At 37.4% G+C, this 18139-nt stretch overlaps 1 protein-coding gene across 7 annotated transcripts in view; it reads right to left on the bottom strand.

Moving 5' to 3' along the window:
* The window catches only part of NRXN1 (neurexin 1), a 1023581-nt gene that overhangs the window by 14654 nt on the left and 990788 nt on the right, over positions 1-18139 (bottom strand). For 4 of the 7 annotated variants that reach the window (XM_058164968.1, XM_058164970.1, XM_058164971.1 and 1 more), the window contains one exon: positions 2201-2288. In XM_058164968.1, coding sequence (XP_058020951.1) covers positions 2201-2288 — 88 coding nt within the window. The remainder of the gene's footprint in view (positions 1-2200; positions 2289-18139) is intronic. The other 3 variants (XM_058164969.1, XM_058164973.1, XM_058164975.1) reach the window with 1 other exon arrangement.

Below are 18139 nucleotides of genomic sequence, written 5' to 3'. Positions count from 1 at the left end.
CAGAAGGATAAGTAAATCTTAACTTGTAGACCACTGAGATTTTATGATTCTTAACATCTATTTTTAGGACTCTATGATCCATTGTAGCTACATTAACTAATAAAATATATAGTAGTATAATAATACTAATATATGTCAATTGTTACATAATGCCATTATATTATGATAATGTGTGGCATTGCATCATGTGTTTGTGTGAATGGACATATATAAAATACTAAGTACATAATGCAAGCTATGGAGGCAGAAAGGGTAAATCCCTAGAATAACAGAACAAAGGCAATTGCATTCAGTAGGAACAGGTTGTTAACTTTCTGAACAGTTTGGCAAATTGGTTGTTGGAAAAAATCATTAGGGCAGAGAACCGGTTGTTAAATTACTTGAATCCCACCATTGAACAATACAAATTGTAAACCTGCATTTGATTCTATGTCCTTTGAATCATTGGATAAAAACAAAATGCAAATAGCATTGAAGTACTTTCTGGCCTTCAGCCTGACAAGTCTAATATAAATAAATGTGAAATATGGATCGTGGTAGTTTTTGCTTATACTGGTCTAATAAATATTCTCTTGCTGTTTCAATACATGGAATCTACTGAACTATTATAAATTAGATGTTTGTACTTTTGATTCCCAGAGCTTGAAATGGCCTCATGAATCATGAAAAACAATCCTAGCAGGAAATTTATTAATGTACAAATATTTATAAATATCTGTATTTCCTAAAAAAAAAAAGTGAGAAATAATGATTTCAGAGTTGGATTACTTGCTCAAACATTACATATCAGCAATACAGTAAAACAGAAAATTAAAACCACCTTGGAAGAAGGTAGGGACAAAGCACTTCCACAATCTTCCCCAAAAATTACCATGTTGCATCTAGATTGAAATGAGTTAAATTTGACTTTTTACTGTCCTCCGTTAGGGCAGCACATTGGCTCAGTGGTTAAAGACATTGGGCTTGTTGGCTGGAAAGCCAGCAGCAGGGTTTGAGACCTGAGTGCCATGTGATGGTGAGTTCTGTATTATTCTGTATTACTCTGGAGTCTATTTTGGGGTCCTCTGTATCGCTCTGGGGTCCCCACTGGCAGAACCACATCATCAGGTCTTTGCAAAAGTGCGTCAAAGTGGGGGCCAATCTTTTCTCCACAGGAATGATCTTAACTCCATGCGAAAAACATCAAAATTGTTGCACAAAGCAAATGCCTTTCTTGTCTTATTTCTCAATCTTCTTATATATATTTTTTGTTGCAGATAACATCCTTTTAAAAAGAAGCTGCATGATAAAACCTTAACAATGGAAACAACTGTATACTATATCTTAGAAGTTGTGGCCAGTCACTAATTCATGCATATTGCTGCCAGTGCTATGAATGGGTATTTATGATTATTAGTCTTGTCAGGAATATATTTCAACCTCCCTCACCCTCTTTCTAAAATAAGTTGCAAGCAGAGATGGTCAACTGTAATTTGAACATTGGCTGAATTGTTCACCAGATTATAAATTGTGCTCTATCATCTACATACACAGAAATCTCTCAATATTCATAAACAAATAATACTTTCCTTATTGAGATTTCATAGTGTGGTCGCAAATCTAATATACTTCACATCCATGAAGTCTTCCATGGAAAAATGCCTTCTGCTCAGCAGAAATATGTACAGTTCCAGGCAACCAGAAAGTCTTGTCAGTCATAGATGCATTTTTTTTTCTTTCAGAGGGCTCAAATCTTAAATTCTAAAAACTCTGCTTTTTAAATCTCTTCTACAGGATCCTTAATGAACATATTGCTTAAAATAGGTCCACTATCATATAATTAATTAGTTGTTCTTGAAGATTTTTTAATAAAAACAATCGAAGGAGGACTCATAGAATTTATTGTCAATGTTCTAATATATATTGATAGTTTATAGGCACTCACTCATATTTAGGTTTTTCCATACAGCTGTTACATTTCCTATTTATACAAGCTACCAAAGGACAATAATTCCTTTAGTAAGAGTTTTTATCTCTCTTTCTTTCTCTCATACATAACAGACACCTGTACACACAGATAATTATGTTGGCAATCCCTATCTGGGACCCAAAAGAATGAATTTTGCTTTATCATCAATACAGGTGGAAATAAAATCTTCTTTCATCACTGCTGCATGCAAAGAATAAAAATAAAAAGGAAGTAATAAAAAAGTTGACTAACCTAACCCACCTGAGCTCGTCTCACAGGGATCAATGTCCTCATCATCGCTGGGGCATTCAGCTGAGGCCACCAAGATGTCATCTGTAGTCTGCAAATAAATAAGAGAATCCATTGGATCAATCAAGCTGTTCCAAGTCAGTCCTCACCTCTGTCAAGGTTCTGTGGCACAATCATAACCGATCCTAGAAAACTCATAACATTCTGTAAGATCTTTTTTTTTAAAATGGTGATGTAAGATCCTTTTGTATTTGAGAGCTAACAAAAGATTATGTCACAAGTCCACTGAGACATTCAGCGTTGCTCTCTATCTCTCTGACCATGACAACATCTTATTCTTGTTTCTCTCTTCTCTGCACCATCTGTTTACAGCTGGAAACCTTTCGCTACTCAACAGCCCTCTGGAAACTTTTTAATCAACTCTCACTTACACGACTATCTGGTTTGCCCTGACATTATTCTAATTGCTCTTCCTCTCTGACCAGGAATTTGCTGATCAGAGAGTATGATAGAATTGACGGCCTCCCCAAATTATTCCTTTTCGGTTTCTTTTTTTTTAGCATTATTATTTTCAATAGGCAATTCATTGAGATCCAAAATATCCCTTAAATATTCCTTAAAACTTTTGACACCTGGAACAGATTTTTTTAGGCTTGCTCTCTAAATACACTTTTTGATTCTAAATCAAAAACCAGAATTTGAAAAGAAAACCCCATTTATAATAAGAACATGTGAAAGGAAATCAGTTTGGTGTAATGGTTATTGGTGCTGGACTAGCAACAAGGAGATGGTGAATGCTAACCCTCCTTTATGCATAAAACCTGACTGGATGACTTTGGATCAATCAATCTCTCCTAGACCAAACCCATAAATATTACAAAGTAATTGTTTTGGGACAGATAGGAGATGGGAATATTATGTATGGTCACCTTTAATAATTCTGGATAAAGGTGGGATATAAATCTAATAATACTTGTGGTTTTATGGAATGGCTTTATGGAATGATGTATAAAATATTCCATTCCTAGGTACTTGCTATCTAATTACATTGCTGAGGAAACAAACTATGATAGGACAGGGAATAAAGTGAGAGACAAAAATGACAAGGGAAAACTCTCACCTATGCTGTTATTGATACATTACAGCTTAATTGTTTACATATTTGTTTTCAGTAGTAGTAAAAATCCCACTATGTTTTTTAAAACTCATTCCCAATAACTATCCTAAAAGCTCTTTGAGATGTCGGTGCAGGTTCAATAGATTCAGATGAGCTTCTTGGCATGTCTATTTTGTACACACCATAATCATACAGAAGACTCTTTGCAGGTAGTATGATGAGACTCTAAAAACAATTCAGAGTAGCAACATTTGGAATACCATCTGGGTTGGCATTAACCTAGTCCCTGGAAGGAGCCCATCCCCTTCTTCGGGAGGTCTTGCTCGCCTTCTCCAAAAAATGAAGGACTATTAATAGTCTCCCATATGAAGAATGCATTGGGATGGGTTGATTGAACTTGGAGAAAATGGTCCTGGAGACACTTGGGAGCTAAGCCATATATGGCTTTATGAGTTAAAAACTGCACTTTGGAATTTGGAATTTCCAAATTTTCAAATTTGGAAACTTGTTAGAAGCCAATACAGGTGTACAAACAGTTGTTATATGTTCTCTTACTCATAAAATGGCTGTTACATTTTACATCAGTTCAGTTTCCAAGTGACCTCAAAAATAATCCCATGTATAGTGTTTTGCAGCAGTCTAAGCAAGTGGAGATTAAGACATCAGTTATCCCTCTCAAAGTAGATCTAAAACTGGCACTCAAGCTGAAAAAATCTCCCAGGGCATACAACAGTAGCCAGGAGTACAAACCTGGCACTTTAGAGGAAGTACCACACAATCCAGAATTCAGATTTCAGCTGATAAAGAACTCCACTGGACAAAGCATAGATCCTCCATGCTAAAGTCCAATTTTAACTTGTTTTGTCTCACTTAAACCTCCATGGCATCCAGGCATTGGGTCCAGATTCCACTGTATCTCCAGCCTGGCCTTGACTGGGTAATGTAACATGGGTATCATCAGAATATTGATGATATTGATCTCACCCTAAATGGTAGCTTCATGTAAACAATGGAGATGGCAGGGGGAATGAACCTTGTAGGACATCACACAGATAGACTTTTTGAGCCCATCCTTTCTCATCAGCATTGACAGGACTATTCACTGAGAAAAAAAGAAGACTCATTCTAAAATAGTATTTGACTCCTAAACCTTACAGGCAATTCCCCAAATTATAATGGTTGATAATCCTGAAATGTACTCCCAAACTTGTGTCCTAAAGCAGTTCTTCACCAGAATGATCAATGCTGTTCCTATCCCATGCTTAGGTATTTCTTCCAGGGAGAAAACAGGGAGTCTTTCTAATTAGCACTGCCACTACTGGGTTTTAAAAACTTGTGTTCAAATGAGTACTCTAAGACAAATAAACTAATGGCAAAATACTATAATAGTTTTTGTTACTTATTTATCATACACAGACTAGCAACATATATTTCATATAACATATAACATTTAACCTAGATTAGTAAAACACAATAAAATATAAATTTTAAAAAATCTATGTTCAAATACCAATGTCTAGATTATCTATTAAAGTGCAGCATCATTTAATTAAAAAAAAAAGATACTGGAGGGTATGCCCTCAGCTTTTTCTTACTGAATAACATATATATGTATGTATGTATGTATGTATGTATGTATGTATGTATATATGAATGTGTGCTCTCTAGACTACTTCCAAATTTGTAACATCCGTAATGTATATAGTATGTGCTTTGCATTTTCAAGATTCATAACCTGCAAGATCTTAGAAGCAGAGAGGAGATAAAGAGTTTGCAGAGAATTGCTATTCATAAAATAGTGATAATCCAAGACTAAATGAACTCACAATCTAATTAACTACAAGGCTGTTTTATATCACATTTCACCTGTGATATAAAAAGAAGTTGCAGATATATCTGATTCTTGTTCTACCTTTCTAGCCACCACAGAAAAACAAAATGAATACTATCCAACTTCATGATACAGAGTAGCATTTGCTAAGGGCTTCAATGTTGTCCTCTTTAATTGGAAGGTAAAAGATGAATGAAAGTCATTTTTAGTAGCAACCATGATAAACAGTCATAATTTGCAGGGAAGCTGCTCAGAGAGTTTTCATTAAAGGCAGATTTAAAAGCTCTCTCCTTTCTAGCTCTGTGTAGTAGAATGACCTACAGATTGATAGAATCACAGTGATACATCCATAAATTAAGATATCTCTTGGCTGAATGGTCAGCATTATGTAGTATTTTTCTTTAATTCAATTAGATTTATTTATTTTTCTTTTAGAAGGGAGTGTTTAAAGCAGGTGTATCACATTGTTTTCCTGAGTGGTCTAATATAGACATATTGTCCTGATATCAAAACACAATGCAATTTTGCAGTAATTAAAAATTACATGTTTTTAAAATATTTGCAACCAATCTTTCCCTGCAGGAACCCTACATACAAGAATCCTAGATGTGTACTGCAGTTGTCAAAAGATCCAATGCAATCTTGTGCTCCATCCACAGTGATATAATAGGAAGTGATAGTTTTATTCTATGCTGCACTGATCAGACTATACCTGTAATATTGTGCCCAGTTTTGGTAGCCACAATATGAGATAGATATTGAAGTCCTAGAAAGAACATGGAGAAAAGCAGAAAAAAGGTGGAAGGCTTGAAGGGTCGATCCTATGAAGAACACTTAATATATATATATATATATGTTTAGACTAAAGGAAATAAAGGGAGTTATGACAGCAATCATCTAATAGTTCAACAGTTGTCACATGGAAGTGAGTGTGAATTTATTCTTTGTGCTCCCTGAGGGTAGGACAAAGCCAGTGGATGGAAGCCTTTACAGAGAGAGATATATGCTCAAGACCACAAGTAACCTTTTGGCCATGAGAATTATTAAGCAGTGGAATAGCCACCTGCCTCATGTAGTTGTGGGTGTTCCATTATTGGTGGTTTTTAAACAAAGTCTGGATAGCTAATCTTTGAGAAAATCTGAGGGTTTCTGCCAGGGGTGAAATCTAAAATTTTTTGCTACCTACTCTGTGGGTGTGGCTTGGTGGGTGGGTGTGTCCTGTGACTGAGTGGGCATGGCCAACTCAATGTCACTCACAGCCATGCCCACTCAGTCACAACCCCCCCACCAAGCCATGCCCACAGAACCCAGTAGGGGAAAAAAAAATTTCTATTCTGCCTTTTCCCTTTCCCTCGCCACCTGTTCTCCCTTCACCTAAGCCCCGGAGCTGCCACCTGCCTCAACGGGGTCAGGGAATGCACCATTCCCCAACTCCGGCCTTTCTCCGGAGCTGCTGCCCACTCACCACCCGCTCGCCGCCTGCTCACCCTTCACCTTTGGTCAGGGGCCGGGGCCCAGGGAAGCCCCATTCCCTGAGGCCCCAGAGTCGCCCCCTGCTCGCCGCTTCCTCAACCGGGTCGGGGAATGCACCATTCCCCGACACCAGCCTTGTCCCGGAGCCACCGCCGCTCTTCCTTTGCCACATGGCATATACTTACTTTCTTCCAGTGGCTGGCTGCCAGGGAAGGCAAGAGTCCAAAAGTTACCGGAGTTCCTCTCCTTGAATATGCCGCCTTGTTCTATGGACTGGTTGCGCAAGCGCACACCCAACCTGCCGCTGATAAATAAATGAAATAAACGGGTGTGCGCTTGCGCAGTCGGTGCATGGAACACGCAGCAATGGCGGCAGCAGATTCAAGGAGAGGGACTCTAACTTTTGGACTCTTGCCTTTCCTGGCAGCCAGCCGCTGGAAGAAAGTAAGTATATGCTGCGTGGCTCCGGGACAAGGCTGGTGTCGGGGAATGGTACATTCCCTAACCCGGTTGAGGCAGGCGGCAAGCAGGGGGTGGTTCCGGGGTCTCAGGAGAATGAGGTATCCCTGGGCCCTGACCAAAGGTGAAGGGGGAACAGGCGGCGAGCGGGCAGCAAGTGGGAGAAGGAAGAGCAGGCGGCGGCTCCAGGGAAAGGCCAGAGTCCGGTTGGGGAAGGCGGCGGCTCTGGGGCCTCGGGGAATGGGCCCCGGCCCCTGACCCAAGGGCGAGCTGGCGAGCTGCCTTCCCGGTGTTCTGGTGTCCAGCTTGCGAAGGCTGGACTGCAGGCCGTGGACTGGTTCGGGGGCATGGCGAGCCAGCGATCGCTACCAGATTGGCGAACCAGAACCAAACTCCGCTACCTACTCGCCCGATCCGGTCCGATCCTGTAGTATTTCACACCTGGTTTCTGCCCTGGATAGAGGTATGGAATAAAATACTTCCAAGGTCACTTCCTACCCTCTGATATATATATTTTCTGAGGTTTTTGCGGGTGTTTGTATGTAGGTCTTTGGTTATTCGGGTTTTCTCCCGCGTAAAATTGGAAATTCTTGGTGACATTTTGACGAAGTCTCATTTGTCATCTTCAGGCTTCAGCTTCGTGCTTCTGGGAGCAATGTGTGATCGCATTTGTTTCTTCCTTTTAACTGCTAGTGGGGGCAAGCTGCTCCTAGAAGCACGAAGCTGTAAACACCAGCCTGAAGATGACGAATGAGACTTCGTCGAAACGTCACCAAGACACTTCCAATTTTACGCAGGAGAAAACCCGAATAACCAAAGACACACACAACACACACACACACACATATAAAATATCCCCATTATATATTATATTCAAAAAAATTACATAACAATTACATAACAATAACTCATTTATATCAGTTCACTTGTGCTATACCACTGCAATGTGCTCCACTAGGGCCCGTGTCTAAAGACCAGCTAGACACTGTAATTGGTGCAGAAAGCATTGGTCCATTTATTAGCTGGTGCACATTGCCAGGAGCACATTATAGGTACTGATTGGCTTCCCACAGTTTTTCAGGTACAAAGTGCTGGTTTTAATCTGTAAAACCCTATGGGATTTATCACTTATTTACTTACATACCAATTTATTTATTTAACAAGAGTATGTAGCTACCCACTTGCCAAGAGAACTCTGGGCACTGAGCTAAAATAAAACTTGCCATGTAAATCAATGACTAGAACCAGGTTGATGTCACTGAAAAAACATCACATCCTTATGCTGGATTCTACTAACATCCTGACTTAAGTGCCTAGGGAAAAAACCAAGTCTTCATGGCCTCCTGGAAAGCCCAAAGGGTTAGGGCCAACTATATAATATAATATAATATAATATAATTAATATAATATAATATAATATAATATAATATAATATAATATAATATAATATAATATAATATAATATAATAATATAATATAATATAATATAATATATAATATAATATAATATAATATAATATAATATAATATAATATAATATAATATAATATAATAATATAATATAATTAATATAATTAATATAATATAATATAATATAATATAATATAATATAATATAATATAATATAATATAATATAATATAATATAATATAATATAATATAATATAATGAACAACAGAGTTGGAAGGGACCTTGGAGGCCTTCTAGTCCAACCCCCTGCAGAAAACAGATGTAGTTCTTTCCCAGTCCCTTTTCTTGACTCTTGGTGTGATCTTCAGTCAGTTTCATAACTGGATGTTATTAGAGAAGCCAATCTTAATCCATTCTAATCAGTTTCAGAATGGCTCTCCAAACAATTGATTGTCTCTGATTCATTCAATTGAGGTGTACATTCTGACGCGGCTGAGCGATATGCTTCAGGTATAGTCTCCTGAAACCCCCTCCAAAAGTTTGCCAAATTACAACATTTAAAGTCATAGAGAAGGGAGCTTGAAAGCTTAGGTTTAAATGGGGAGTGGATGGGTTTACTTCAATGGGATTAATATGATCACTAGTATAGTGAGCAAGGACATCTATTGGAGGAAGTGTGAAAAATTAAGATGGCAGCTGGAACTCACCAAAAATGTGCCTCTTTTTAAACATATGGCACATAATATAATATAACAACAGAGTTGGAAGGGACCTTGGAGGCCTTCTAGTCCAACCCCCTGCTCAGTCAGGAAACCCTACACCATCTCAGAAAGATGGTTATCCAACATTTTCTTAAAAATCTCCAGTGTTGGAGCATTCACAACTTCTGCAGGCAAGTTGATCCACTGATTAATTGTTCTAACTGTCAGGAAATTTCTCCTTAGTTCTAAGTTGCTTCTTTCCTTGATCAGTTTCCACCCATTGCTTCTTGTTCTACCCTCAGGTGCTTTGGAGAACAGCCCGACTCCCTCTTCTTTGTGGCAACCCCTGAGATATTGGAACACTGCTATCTTGGGGTGGAAGTGAGGAGCATTCTTTCTAGGACCCACCAGATGACACAGCATCACTAAGGAGAACCAGACCATGCCACTCTGTTAGATGTACTCTGATGGGCAGAAACTATGAAAGATAAGTGGAGTTAGAAGTAGATACTCTTAGGTATCATTGGGGCTGGAATCTACCATCTGATTTCTGCATCCTAAGGGAAGCTATTGGCAATATCCACTTTCATAAAGTAAAAGGGTTCATAAAGACTCAAAGGCAATGGCTTCACAGTATCTATACCTGACCTTTGAATAGCATCCCTATAGAAGTCAGTCTTGCTCCCTTGTTGCACGTTTAACAAGAATTAAAATACCAAATAAGTAGGAAAAAAGAAAATAAAAAAACCTGTACATTTTCTGACTCCCTCCTCTTTTATACATCTGCTAATTTTTAATATTTGTAGACATATAGCTTGCTGTGAATTTTTTTTGTATTATTTATGGTTGACTACAGGTGGTTAACAAATGGAATGAATGAATGAATACTACCAGGAAGATTGGCAGAGAAGTAGACCAAAATTACTATCAGAGATTAAAGGCAATTAAAGGATGTGATTATTGGTTATTTCCTACCTGGTCCAATACTGCAACCACAAACCAAACAGTCAGCAGTATTAATTCTTGCAATATTATTATTTAGCAGATTGCATTCTCCCATTAGCTACATTTTCTAAATAAAAAAATTATGGCATATTTACTTATTTACAATACTGTTTATAAACATTGCATTGTTTAAACTTTCTGCAATATTTTAAAGTAGCAAAATACATGGATAATATTTCAAATGTTTGATTTTTAGTGCTTTTCCAATCCCCTCCATGTAATAAAATAACAGCAGTTATTTAGCTATCGCTTCTTTCTTCCATTCTGAACACATTATATTCCTGAGCCATAAGATAAATTTGCTGAAAACTAATATCTGGTTTTTAAAAAAGAAAAGAGAGAGAGAAAAAATAAAGTAACATAAAACGATTGGATTTCTAGCAGAAAACAACAGGGTATGAAAAATTAGGATGGAGTTCATGTGGAAAAAAAATTTCATTTCAGGAGGCTAGATTAACTGAGCAATTTTCTCACCAAGACTGTGTAATTTAAATTTAATTTACTGAGTGTGAAGCTGATCTCTCTGACTGGCTGCTGAGACTTGTAGTAGAAAGAAAGGAAGTAAGGAGAAAAAAAAACCACTCAGATATGTCACATTAATCAATCCCATTCTTCAGCTTTCTTTTCCCCTTGCTTATAACCTTTTTTATACACAATAAAACTAAACCAAATGCAACAGCATTAATCTCATGTTACTGCTTGACAGTTTTTCACTTGGAGAAATGGGTTCTGTACTGTTGAAACACATCCCCTACTTTTCAAGGAGATAATAATTTACAGGTTTGCACTAATTAGATTTACTTTCTAAATCCATATTTAAATGTGTATTTTCACCTAACTTTTATAAAGCTATTCTGGTCCATTTAAATTGCCAGTAATAGCATAGCACCGTCAGAAGATGTATCAACTCTAACAGGTAATCTGGTTTTGATTCACAACAATCTGAAAAATTGAAGTGGGATAATATTTTCATATTGGAATTTGCAAAATTTTACATTTCCCAGGCATGTTAAGGTAGAGGAGAAATAGACACTCCTACAAAGACGCCTATTTGTTGATTAAAGACAGAGGAACTATGTAGGCAGGCATTTGGTTTAAAATGTTTCCTACCATCCACATCTTTGTTTGCTTTCCCTAGCTGGGGAAAGATCATTTTCTCAATACCCTGTTCATTCAGACCTCCAAATTACTCTATCAAGATTTTATTTTATTTTTAAATTTATACCATATCTTTCAGTCAGTTGTTCCAGGTACTCCCCCTCCCTATTTTTCCCAATAACCCTGTGAAGTCAGCTGGGTTTGAGAGAGTGACTGATTCAAGGTCACAAGTGAACTTTTATGGGTCTCCTGTCTATGAAACCAACACCTTAGGTACTATGTCCCATGAAACACTACCAAGTTATCTGCTTAATAAATCACAGAATCCATAACCATATTTAGCTACTTTGGTATAAAATCAAGTATATTTCAACACATTTATATTAGTCTATCTACTGTTCTTTTATCCTTCCAGCATTTTGAGAAATGGTTAATGTATACCTGACACATTTTGAAATACTACCTCAACTGGCAATTTATGCATTTTAATACACTTATACATCAGTGGAATGAATACTGTGATTTGATCTCATCTCAACATCAGAATCCTTCTGAAAATTTGATCCTTGGTTTCTTTTATCGAGTGTCACATGTTATTCATAAAACCAAAGACAAACAGAAATGATTATCTCCAAGGTGTAATGAAGATTATATTGTTATTATATATTTCTTTTGCATGTACTATAATTGTATAGTCTCCTGCCCAGAAGATTGGCTCTTTCTACCAGTGATCATTTGAGCCATTGTAAAAAAAGAAAGAGGAAAGAAAGAAAGAAAGAAAGAAAGAAAGAAAGAAAGAAAGAAAGAAAGAAAGAAAGAAAGAAAGACTAACTTTATCAGTATTCCCTTCCCCAGGAAGCTTAAATACAAGTAGTCCTTGACTTACAACCATTCATTTAGTGATCATTCAAAGTTACAACACACTGAAAATAATGACTTATGACTGGTTTTCACACTTACGACCATGGCAGCATCCCCATGGTTGTGTGATCAAACTTTGAGTGCTTGACAGCTGCCATGTATTTATGATAGTTGCACTGTCCTGGGGCCAGGTAATTACCATTTGTAATCTTCCCAGCTGGCTTCTGACTAGAAAAATGAATGGGGGAAGCCAGATTTGCTAACAACCCCACAATTTACATAACAGTGATTCATCTAAAACCGTGGCCAAAAAAGGTCATAAAATGGGGTACAACTCACTTAACTGTTTTGCTTAGCAACAGAAATTTGGGGCTCAATTGTGATTGTAAGTCAAGGACTCCAAATTGAATAAACAGGTTAACACTGTTGCACTGATCAGAAACATTGCACCCACAGAGCAGGGGTGGGTTCTAATTTTTTTTACTACAGGTTCTGTGGGTGTGGCTTATTTTGTGGGCATGGCTTGATGGTCACATGACACTGGGTGTGACTGGGTGAGAGTGGCTTGACAGTCATGTGACTGGGTGGGTGTGGCCAATAACAATAAATAATAAAAATAATAAACGAAGTATACAAAACAATAAGAGGTACCAAAAACCAACTTTCACACTTTACACATATACAACACAACATAACTGACTCACAAACAGTGTAAAAGCAGCTGTACTTCACCCAAAATGGCTCCTGCAACAAGCAGAAACCTCACACAGTCACAAAAATATCAAAAATCAACCTTCACACTTTACACACACACACGACATAACACAACACAACTGACACACACAATGTAAAAGCAGCTGCACTTCACCCAAAATGGCTCCTGCAACAAGCAGGAACCTCACACAGCCACAAAAAGCTCAAAAACCAACTTTCACACTTTACACACACACAACACAATACAACTGACTGACAGACACACACACAAAATGCCACATACAGCTTTGTGAGATTTTGTGTGTTTGTGTAGCTAGAGTGAAACACTACAGAAACACACCAAATCTCAGAAAGCTGTACAAATATTTTATTTTATTATTTTATTTTATTTATATTTTTAGATCAGGGGTCTCCAATCTTAGTAACTTTAAGGTTTGTGGACTTCAACTCCCAGAGTTCCTCAGCTAGGAAAGCTGGCTGAGGAACTCTGGGAGTTTAAGTTCACAAGCCTTGAAGTTACTATGGTTGGAGACCCCTGTTTTAGATAAAAGCAGCTAAATTTAAAACTTCCTTAACTTTTAATTGCTATCTAAAACCCCATCTCCTTAAAAAAAACCCAATTAACTATTTTTAAATAGTTTACTTACTCAATTGAAGGCAGGCAGATTGAGTTGCTCACCGAGGAGATGGATTGCAGCCAGGCAGATTCAGTTGCTAGCTGATACAACTGATTGCAGAAGCCATGGTTTTGCGAGCCCGAAAGGAGCAGTAATTAGGTAAGTGGGGGAGGGGGCGATTGGGTGGGCATGGGTAGAGGCTGTTGTAAGAGGTTGTAAAAAAGTGATTTTAAAAGGCTGTGATTATCAGGAAAGTCATCTGGGAACGCCAGAGGAAAAAAAAGATTTTAAAAGGCTCCTCTGACGATCCCATGAGGCTTGCCTCATGGAAGCCCAGAACCTCTTCAGCTGAAGAGCTTGTAGAAAACATGTTTTTTAAAGGTTCTGGTAATCAAGCAATTCAGCTGGGATTGCCAGAGGGGCCTTTTAAAACCTTTTTTTTACAACCTCTTCGGCCAAGGGAACCGGTTCGGGGGTGTGGCCAGCTGGGCATTGTTACCGGTTCTGCGAACTTGGCCAGATTTTTGCCAACGGTTCTTAAGAACCAGTCAGAACCAGTAGCAACCCACCACTGCCACAGAGCCCCACAACACCCCTAATAACTATTTGTGGATGAAATCTTAACAAGATTGCCAAATGTAGCAACATTTAGAGTAGTTGAAATTTCAATCAGGGTTATTACATGACATGGTTCAAGAACTCAAAAATAAGATTTATTTACCAAAGATTTTAAACAAAAAACAAACAAACTAAAAATGGGAACTGCATGCAGAACCAAAGCTATTTGGACTGCAAAGCAAAACAGAGTTCTTCAAATATCTGTTTCACTAAAATGTAAATGAGCAGAGAAACAATTCTACTTGGAAGGATTGCTAGAGAAAATGCTATTCCCTTAGAAACAGAAAAAGAACATCAAGACAAAGTATGCTTCTTTCCTCCCACATCCATCTGGTTTGAAAAGCAAAGCAAACAGTACTAGAAACTCATTTTAGGGTACCATTACATTTTGGTGATTTATTCAAAAGAAGCAGGCACCTCCAAAATAGCCAACAGATGTTGAGTATGAATATGCATTGTATTTATTTAAACACACCACATCAACATCCCATAAAAGTTTCCTCTACTATCACATTTTCAAGTGTATGACAGACAAAAAAAAAGTTCTATATAATACAAATGCTCCAAAGGTGCTTTTTCAAGAGGCAATTGGACTCAGAACTGAAGAAGCTTCTTGGATGAGAAGTGAAACGTTTTCAAGGAAAGAAACCTAAAGAAAGTCCAGTTACCTTTTGAAAAAGCACCTTTGGGACAACTGTGACCTGAATGACTGAGAATCTCCATAGGCATATATTTCTAATAATCTAATTGTATTGTATGTCCCATGAACCACTTTGTAAAAGAATAGCCTACATATCTTACTGAAGTTAGCATATAACTTCACGATAGCAGTTTTCCAATATTTGAAGAATTGTCACAGACAAGAAGGGGTCAGCCAACTGTCCAGAGCACTTGAGGGCAGGACAAGAAGTAATGGATAGAAATTTATCAAGAAGAGAAGCAATCTAGAACTAAGGAAAAAATTATTGACAAGAAGACCAAGTAACCAGTGGAATATCTTGCCTCCGTAAGTTGTTGGTGCTCCATCACTGGAGGTTTTTAAAAACTGATTGGACAACCATTTGTTTGGAATGGTATAGGGTTTCCAAGCTTGAGCAAGGGGTTCGACTAGAAGACATCCAAGATCCCTTGCAATTCTGTTATTCTTTATTCTGTAAATTAATACAACAGTTTCTATTGATTTTGATGGCTCTGATTTACAATTCTTTAATGCCTATTGATCAAGGGTAACGTTGTATATACTGAGACAAAAACATTTGTACTGTTAGATACCGAGTTTTTCTACATGTGCAATGTTGATTAACACTAATAGATAACAGAAATTCATGGAATTGTCTTCCAATTGAAAATGCAAACTTTGTTAGGGCCATTTGATGAAACTACCAATGGACAAAATGGCTTCTGCTATGGAAGTTTTTTTATTTAGATATTTATATTACTGCATTTAATATATTTTAATATAATTGTTTTCATCTCTCCATTCCATTTTTAAAATACTATTTTCTGATGAAAAAAGGAATATGTTTCCTATCTAGAAAGCCAATTTGTAGAGACAATTATTTTGCCCAGAAGCATTTCTTCACCAAGTTTAGTTTGGATCATTTTCCCTTTACAGTTAAATATTATTTCTTAATTGACTATATAATGAAAAAAAGTAAGCTTAAGAGTGTAATTTGTCATTTTTTTTGTTCTCACATATAGTAACAAATAAGAAATAAATGAGCTATCTCCTCACCCTTTATCAGTGTTTTGCTCTAGTGCCTTTGGCTTCTTATGCACAGAACAACGTTCCCAAATGAAAGAAATTTCCAGGTTTAATTTCAGGGTTCAGTCACATATAACACAAAAAAGACATTGGATTAGGATGGACTGAATAAAATTATCTCTCCCTATAATTACAAGGCAAACCAAATCCATTATGGGCCTTGTTCCTAGTAGGCTCCCACTCTATTACAACTCTGAATACTTTTGTGTGTGTGTGTGTGTATGTGTCTTCAAGTCAGTGTTGACTCTTGATGAGTGCCTGAACCAGGGGTGAAATGCTCCCGGTTCAGACCGGATCACATGATCCAGTAGCGATTAGGGCAGGTAGTTCAGAGAACCAGTAGCGAAAATCCCTGCCCCCTCCCCCAATGCCCACGCCTCGCTGTTCCTCTTCTCTGTCCCTCTCGGTTGTGATATAGCTACAAATGGCCTTAAATGACTGCCACGGCACTTTGACTGCCGCGGCACTTCAAAGGGCCGCACTACAGCTGATCAGCGCTGTAGGCAGCTAGTAGATCAGTGCCCCTATTTTTAAAGAAGGTAGACCGGTGCTCCCAAGTTTTGTATACTTTATTATTTTTATTATTTATTATTATTGACCATGCCCATTCAGTCACCTGACCCCCAAGCCACACCCACCAATTAAGCCTCGCCCACAGAACCGGTAGGGAAAATTTTTAGATTTCACCTGAACCACAACGTACTGTTTCCTGGCAGCAATCTGTTACAAAAGGAGTAGAGATTTTTGATGCACATATTTCTTTGAATGACATACTTATGACACGAAAGGTGATAGCTGGACTGTAAAAATGAATTTTCCATACCCTTCCTATAGTTAGAGAGATAAAAATGTATGACCCCAATTATTCAGCGGGTTGAAGACTTAATATTACTTACAGCTTATGAACAAGTTCATAAGGGGCCGGAATAGCTCAGGCTGTAAGGAGCCTGTTATTAGAACACAGTAGCCTGCAATTACTGCAGGTTCAAGCCCGGCCCAAGGTTGACTCAGCCTTCCATCCTTTATAAGGTAGGTAAAATGAGGACCCAGATTGTTGGGGGGGGCAATAAATTGACTTTGTAAATATACAAATAGAATGAGACTATTGCCTTATACACTGTAAGCCGCCCTGAGTCTTCGGAGAAGGGCAGGATATAAATGTAAAAAAAAAAAAGTTGCTTACAGACATAGATAATTATAATGAAATATGGTAATCCTTTACTGCAGATATTATATAAAATATGTATGTGTGTATGTATGTGTTGCTAGTGTTCTGCTTTTTGTTTTCATATTTTTTAGATTTCTGTTTAAATAAATGCTTTTTAAAGAAAGAATTTGGGAGGAATATAAATAGTGAAAGCAACCAAATGAATATTCATGAGTACAGTTGGAAGAAACTCTGAGGGGCCACAGAAACAGTTTTGGGAACCATGGCTTATTGCAGAGAATTTTCCTCACTTTAAACTCACTAAACAGGATAAGAAGCTTTTGATCACTTAAGAGATCTCTGTACTTTGTACTTGAGCTGGGATTAGAATACAAGCCACCCTTCTAAATCTGCATCTATCTCTTGTCATTGCTTTGCTTTTCACATTCTATTTGGATTGTCTTACTCTCAAATTAGGTTATGGATTTTACATAAGTACACACAAATTTCACAAGCATTTTGATGGAAATAACTTCATGCACAATTTCCCCTGATATATGCATTTTTATAGGTACTTAGGATAGATCTCAACAATTAAACAATTCTGGTTCTCATATTACCTTGGAAATTATGAATTAATTTACATCAATTTTCATTAATATGCAAATCAACCAATTTTTGCTGTTGTATGAAGTATCTATGGTTTACAGTGTTCACCTGGATTGAGATGTGAAGCCAGGAATTAATGTAAGATGGTTCTGAAATCTAGGCACTGTTGGATGATTATAATCAGAGATCCATCCAATTTCATTTCAAGTCTATCTTTAGGACAGACATAATCCTAGCCACTCTGGTGATGACAATGTTTAGCAAATATATGGAAAGATACATAATTTTATTGGATTTTGTGGATTCCTCAATGGTTTTCATGGCTGTTGTTTCTAATTCCCCTATTCAACCTTTTCTTTGGACTGCATTTAGTAGACAGAGTTACATGATTCTGCCTCCTTCTGGAAGAATGATCTCAGAAGCTTTTATATCATGATTAGGCTCAATTGTTTAAAAAATTGTAAGGTATGTCATCAGGGTTCTTATTTCTTAGCACAGATACATGAATCTCAGATAA

The sequence above is a fragment of the Ahaetulla prasina genome, chromosome 1 (assembly GCF_028640845.1).
Source record: "Ahaetulla prasina isolate Xishuangbanna chromosome 1, ASM2864084v1, whole genome shotgun sequence".
NCBI lineage: Eukaryota > Metazoa > Chordata > Lepidosauria > Squamata > Colubridae > Ahaetulla > Ahaetulla prasina.
The sequence above is the reverse complement of the archived record's forward strand: the minus strand, read 5'-3'. Positions and strand labels throughout refer to the sequence as shown.